This window comes from Cyphomyrmex costatus, unplaced genomic scaffold (genome assembly GCF_001594065.2).
Source record: "Cyphomyrmex costatus isolate MS0001 unplaced genomic scaffold, Ccosl1.0 scaffold843, whole genome shotgun sequence".
NCBI classification, from domain to species: domain Eukaryota; kingdom Metazoa; phylum Arthropoda; class Insecta; order Hymenoptera; family Formicidae; genus Cyphomyrmex; species Cyphomyrmex costatus.
The window spans coordinates 109,074-116,655 of NW_017280423.1; the positions used below are offsets into that span (position 1 = coordinate 109,074).

Consider the following 7,582-nt stretch of genomic DNA (forward strand, 5'->3'; position numbering starts at 1 on the left):
GAGAGAGAAAGAGAAGAAAGAGAGAGAATTATTATTTAAGATTGAAATCATGTTATTATTTAAGATTAAAAAGGACTTCCTATAAGTCGAAACGTTTCAATTCTATAATGTCATTTTTCTATGAAGACTCGCAGGATTAAATAATGGAGACTGTACGAATGATCTTTCGACGATTGATTTTGTTCCGCCGTTTTTTAATGTCTGAGGAGGGCTTAATCCGAGAGCCGAAACTTGTAACATTTATATTTATTATCTTATTTTATAAAGGTGAATTATTGTTAAGCAATGTCTAAATTAAGTAATGACTAATTAAATGTTTTATTGTTTGAACAAATATCTTTTTGACTCATATCGTCCTTTGACATCATTTATTTATTTTTATATAACGAGTCATTATTTCTTTTGTATTAATTTGTTATTTATACGCTGGCTGAAATAATGCGGTGAACATACTTTTCCTTTTTTAATTATATACAATTTTATTATAGTGTTAAAGCAGTTAAATACAATAGTTCTGATGATAATTCCTGCTTCTTTTTGACGATACGAAGAGTTCTCTATGATTTTTAATGACATATGCGCTTAATAATCATTTTTTAATAATTTTTTAAGAATAGGGTGCTAACTTTTTAACGAAATTCAAGGTCGCATAATTCTGATCAGCTTAACAAAACTATTTTGTGAATACCTCGAGTTCTTAATACATAAAAAACATTTTTGAACAGAAATAAAATTTAAAAAAAAACAGTAGAAATCTTTGAAAAATTTTTTGAGAGTACCGAGTAGTTCTAAGTAGCGTTTCTTATAGTTCTCGATGAGTCCTATCGAAAACTATTAGATGCAAAAGCGATTGAACCAACGATTTGCAAGATACAACGACATTTGTCAGAAGATCAACAAAATTTTTAGAGTATATCTCAGAAACCGTTGGTCCAATCGTTTTGAGCCCTGATACTTTTCGACAGAACTCGCCGAGACCTGTCCAGAACTCCGAACAGAACTACTCGGTACTCTCAAAAAATTTTTAATTTAAAATTTTTTTCCAAGTCCCACGTCGGAAAATTTTTTGAAACACTTGCGTACCAATTCAACGACATATTTTTTTTTACCTCAGAGCCTCGGAACTCGGAGAATGTCACATCCAGCTCAGGTATCGGGGATGACTGATAACTATTAATATTTACCAAAGTAATTGAAAACATGTTCTGCAATGAAAATACGTATAACGACTGAAAATATATATAGCTTAAAATACATCAGAGTAAATAGTATTTTGACAAAAAGAATACCTAATTTCTACTTAGGAAATGCAGGAGATCATTATGTTAGAGTTAGACCATAAAAAAAAGTCAGGCGCTCAAGCGGTTTTGGAACTATGCTATGCGTCTATGCGCGTGTTTTAGGTACCATTTAACCACGGAGCCACACAGCCTGACGGAAGAAACTCTTTCTAATGTCCTCATATAGTGATATCTTACAATTAGATTAGATTAGAAATGAAACACGTGCGTACCAATTCAACGACATAAACAGAGTATGATAGGGGACATAATGTAATTTTTTTACTACACTGTCTAATATTTTATATTTTGTATAATTGTGCATATAAAGCTTAATAGACATTAGAAGTAAAAAGAGGTACAAAAATATTTTTTATCTTGTCACTCTTCTTATATCAAAACGTTGTAATATTAGATATAAGTAGAAGAAATTTTTCGACTGAAAACATCGTATAAAAATAGTACATATTATGTGATAGTGTGTAATAACAATACGTATAAAATTCTACTTCAAATTTAATGATGGAAGAATCGGAAACCATAGTGTGAGTCAACACAATTTCATGTTCGTTGCAGGCTTCTATAACTGCTGCATCGTTTGTGGAACCAGCAGGACTTGCGATAAACTTGACACCACTCGACTGTAATAAAAGAGAAGGAATCACTAAAAATATTAAACGCTATATATTAATAAATTTATTGTTTAGAAGAAAAAGATAAGTCGATTGAGTAGCATTTATTTTTATTAATTTAGATGACTATTTATATAAAATAAAGATAACACATAATAATAATTGTACATACAAGTCTAGCCCTGTCAACATTGTTTCTAAATGGGAAGAAAGCATCACTGCTCAAAGCAACATTGTCCAACTTCTTGAGCCACTCGATATACTAACTACCACTTATACTATGTGAAATAAAAGCATCGTTTAATAACATATACGTCTCTGTTTATTTCTTTAAAAAATTGATCGTAGTAAAGGTAATAAAGATAAATCTGGCGTTTTATTTTAAATAAAGTTAACTATTCGCTTCAATTTATTAAAGAAAATGGAGAGTACAAACGAGAATGTTACATTTTATCATAGATAAAATATATAAAAATCTACGTGATAAAAATTTTTCTTAAAATCCTTCACATAAATTTTCAGAATTTCTATATATAAAAAATTTTATATTTTTAGAAAATTTCTCATATTAATACTTGTATACGAATTGAAATATTTTTCAGAAATTTTGTGAAAGTCTACATCTTTCCTAGAATTCTTTGTACATATATATGATTTTTGAATTAGATGTTTTATACTATAATTTCTGAAGAAAATTAAATTCATAACAGAATATAAAAAATTCTCTTAAAGATTACAATATAAAAATCTTTTTTACTTGAGCTGTAATAAGATATAAATATCGTAGCGTCCGAAGAGGAAAAGGAAGAGATCGCGTATAATTTGCTTTTTTATATAATAAGAGACACTCTTTATTATATTTAAAATATCTACTTAATTTGCTCTATAAAAAACGGTAATCAAATCGAAAACCGAATATCTCTCGATCAACACAATAACAATTTTAAAATTACCCGTTGTCTTTTTTTATTAAAAAAAAAAAGGACGGTTCTCGTTGGCAAAGATATTCTTTGGTGTATCATTTATTTTTTCATATTCCAACTATTCTTGTACGGAAAGATACAACAATATGTACTTTTTTCAAAGATTTCTTTATTTTCCCCGATATTCTTGTATTTCACAATGTTATTTTTATTAATCTAGGAAGATGAGATGAGCAAAACAAGTGTATAATAATAGCTGATAAATGTAATGCAGCGCGAGACGATCATGTTTCAGCGAGTTGTAATTTCATAAATATTGTTTCATAAAATAATTACAATTTGTAAGTGTATGCGTGTATACATATATAAGTGAGAATGTATTTGTTTGTATAATATTTGACAATAATAACAAATTCGACATTAACTTTCCGAACATTCGAATTTCATTTTAAATATTCGTTTGCGAATACCGCAATGAATTAGCTATTTGCACACATACACACACACGCGCGTATATATATGTATATATATTGTGAGTGTGTATGTGCATAATGTATATGCTTCAAAATGTACGTTTTTCTTCTCAGCATTACGTATACTTTTCTTATGCATGTGAACATATACGTGTAAAAAAGTACGTGTGTTGTGCATAGTTTCAGCAGTTAAATTTCTGCTTTGGCGTATATTTCTTGTCTATGTGCCCAATATAGTATACGAGAAAAAAAAATGAGATAAAAGAAATAAGAAATTAAATAAATTCTCAAGAAAAAAACACGTTGAGATAGATATTGAAAAGCGCATTATAGTCGCGACAAGCAAAACACGGAAAAAAGAAAGAAATAAAAAAGAAATTTACAGTATACTTTTGTCAATAAAAGTAATTGTATTTTTCACACACGAGTATTTTTTTCAAGAGATAAACTTTTCACAATGATTTAAACAATAATGATAACTCTGTGATTTCACTTCTGATAAATAAAACTGCGTCGCATTTAAATTGTGATATAAGAAATGGTAGCTGCGATTTGGAGATTTACACGATAAACTCTATATTACAATTAGCGCCTTATCGCTCTTTGCAGATATTTATAAAAATAAATACTTTGAGACAAAAGTGTTCCGTTCACTACACGGTAAAATAGATATATATCGGAGCGATATAATAAATAATTATTAAAGTCAAATAAATAAATAATTTGCTTCTTTCAGCATATTCGTTTTCGTAATATTTTTAATATACGATTTACAAAGCGACGGCTATCGTTTAAAAATTCGTAGTGCCGCGCTTATTTAAAAAATATGGGCATTATTCGATTTCGAGCATACGTCTTTTGGATACTTAGTAAGAAGATCGATTCGTGTATCGTTAAGACTTGTAAGAAATCCTTATTATTACTTCTTTAAATTTTAACATATTGATTTCTCTTTTAGTTTGATGTTTGTGCGAACATTGATCTATGGCTTTACGGGATGTGCACCCAATATGTAATGTAAAATTAAAAAATTTTTAAAGGGGCACGTTTAAGTCGTCGACGAACATAATACGATTATAAGATATAATGAAGATACAATGGATTCGGTCAGAAAAATCCAATCCAAAAACATTGTTAAATTGTTATGCTACATGTAATAGCATTACAAACCGCAAGTCTAAAAATATATATGTATATATACACGAATATATATCTCTTTCGCTGTATAATCAAATATAAAATGTAGATTATTAGGACTTTAGAATAAATATCCAGTAATACTATTCTAATGATAATTCGGATAGCCTCTAGTATCAATGCACTCACTAACTATGCATATCCAATTATGTGAGCCTTTTTTTTGTTATAATCACCAGTCTAAAACGCAATTTCTTTCTATTGAAAGAGAAGAATTGCACAAGATCTTATCTATCATTGGCACTTACCATTCCAAAAAAAAAATAAAATAAAATTTAAATTGTTTCGTTTCAATGTAGACAACATAAAAGAGCAAACATGTAGCAAAACGTTCTATAATAGTACATTAATTTCAAAGTGTCTATTTACGTTTCCTATCCTTTTAACGAAAGGTATCCAAATATATTTGATACTCATTATTGTCACGTTAATAGTCTTATATAAATTACGTAAATCTTCTTTTCGTGTACGTATATTTGATATGTAATTTCCATTCAGATGGAAGATATTTTTAATTACCTATTTTGACACACTTAGATTCCTTTGCGTTAAAATGACATCTGCTTTTTTACTTTGACATTCCAACAATCTCGAGTGTATATATATACCTATATATAGACATACACACACGTACAATTATTAATATTTAACATAATGACATTATTGTATGTATTGTACTCTCTCATACTGAGTTCTATTTTCATAAAACGTATCGCCACATGAAAATTTATTGTGCGTTAAAGTATTAAAATAATAGGAATAATTTTGAGGCGTTCACTTGTCATTTGACAATATCCGATTCGCTTTTTGTATATTTTTTTGATATTATTCCGTATTGAACTATATCAATTATTATGGTAATCTACAAATCAGATTCGCCATATAGAGCCGTTGAGAAAGAGCGGTAATCCAATGCTCCAGGCACAGTGCTCGGTCCTTTGTATGGAGGCATTCGCTGAATACAATATTCCGCCTGATCTGGTGGTAATTCTCGTCGCAATTCGTCTGGCAAGATGTAAGGCTGAAAGACAAAAAATTACAAATTAAACAATATGAAACTTTCATTGTTGCATTGTCAAGAAAAGAACGGTAGCAGTTTAGGATCAAAATTTACCTGTGATGGAATGAAATCGGTCAATCTTTATAGATTTGGACTTAAAATTCTCCAGAGTCCGGAGAACTTTGTAAAAATGCAATTTTTCTGCTTTGCAATTAATTAATCCGAATTCAAAGTTAATTAATGATATGGCATAGCTGAGTACATAGGCTCGTAGCTATTGGCTCATAGCTATCGACAGTTATCCCTATTCTTCCCACACTTTGGTATGATGTAGAAAGAGTGCTGATAGTTATGAGCCTATATAGTTACGAGCCTACGTACTCAACTATGCCATATCATTAATTAATCTTGAATTCGGATTAATTAATTGCAAAGCAGAAAATTGCATTTTCAACTATTGGGAGTTATGTATTCCCACTCTTCCCTTACTACATACTACAAAGTAGTAGCGCTAGCCGAAATCTGACAGTTCTCGGCATAGAATTATGAGCTCTCCTCGAACTGAGTTCGGATTAATTAATTTCGTATATAGTTTCACTATGGCTAATAGGTGTGTGAATTGCAACATTTCTCTAGAAAAAGTCATGGTCATTCTATATTTCAATATCACAGAATGTTGTATACTGTGAACGTTGTTATAATAAATGCCATAAACAATGCTTCAAAATAGCCTGTAAACCAGGGATTCATGAAGACGATGTTTTTCAATGTAAAGACTCATTGTCAAAGGAATCAGAAGAGGAAGATGTGTAATAATAATCCAGACTGACACATGACAAATATTGAAATATACTGATATATGACTTAACGAACTTAATTAGATCTACAAGACATACAACAAGAGACATCCAATTTAGTAACTTCTACGCGGTGTATCTTGGGTAAAGCTATTGCTGACGATGAAAAAGCAGAAACGCGTGCTCACATACAGACATTCATCCTTGTTCATGTTATTGTACCTCGTGTAACATTGATCACTTTGTAATGTAAAAGAATTGCAGTTTTTGAGATTATGATACAATAAAAAAAGGTTTCTTGTTCATTTATTTATTAATTGTTTGTTTATCAGAAAATATTTTACTGCAAAATAAAGCTTGAAGTTTTCCAAAATGCAATTTTTCCGCTTTGCATTTTCACAAAGTTCTCCAAATTCTGCAGAATTTTAAGCTTTATATTCGAGTTCAGTACGTTTAAATTTATAAAGATTGATTGATTTCATACGTTTCCATCATAGACAAATTTTGGCCCTAAACTGCCACCATTCTTTGAATATTCTTACCTTGTCGCCAGCGAGAATGCGAAAACTGTCGATGACCTGTTCCGCCGTATCAGTATCAGTAGACTCGCGTGTCATGAAATCGAGGAAAGCATCAAAATGCACATAACCTGAATTATTAGGATCGACAATAGCCAGGATTCGTTGGAAGTCGATGTCGCCCTGTCTGTCCTTTCCGATAGAGTATCCCAAAGACACGAGACAGGATTTAAACTCGTCCGGTACCAATCTACCTGTCCTGTTTTTATCGAAATGGTTGAAACTACTGCGGAATTCATTCAACTGCTCCTGAGTGATACCCTGAAATAGAAATAAGTTTTTAAAGAAATTGTAAGCAAAAATGAAAATTAACGATGCGCCCCTAAATTTGCATCGTACCCAGTGAGACCATCTAGTCAGATGCCGCTGCAGTAACTGATGGCCACCAGCGGCGATGAGGGCGCGGCGCGCCCGCATATATTTTTAAATAAACCAAACATAATTCACAGGTACAGCAGCCGTAACCGCCGGAAAGTTATGGCCCGGGCCATCCGTTACCGCGAATCAATTCGCGCCCATAACCAGCCAGCCGCGGCTTCGCGCCGTAACGAATTCGAACCCGTACATTTACACAAGCGCTCACGCAATACCGTCTTACACACCGAACGCCGTCGCATGCGGCATGCTGGCTCGGTAGCTACCGACCTCTGTACATATCTCTCTCTCTCTCTCTCTCTCTCTCTCTCTCTCTCTCTCTCTCTC

General features: G+C 31.6%; 1 protein-coding gene across 4 annotated transcripts in view; it reads right to left on the reverse strand.

The window, feature by feature from the left end:
- Positions 1-5,224: 5,224 nt before the first annotated feature.
- Actn (alpha actinin) overlaps positions 5,225-7,582 on the reverse strand; it is a 23,466-nt gene continuing 21,108 nt past the window's right edge. For all 4 annotated transcript variants that reach the window (XM_018549615.1, XM_018549616.1, XM_018549614.1 and 1 more), the window contains exons 13-14: positions 6,845-7,141; positions 5,225-5,526 (exon numbers count right to left, since the gene is read on the reverse strand). In XM_018549615.1, the coding sequence (XP_018405117.1) occupies positions 5,368-5,526; positions 6,845-7,141 (456 nt within the window). In that variant the 3' untranslated portion in view covers positions 5,225-5,367. The remainder of the gene's footprint in view (positions 5,527-6,844; positions 7,142-7,582) is intronic.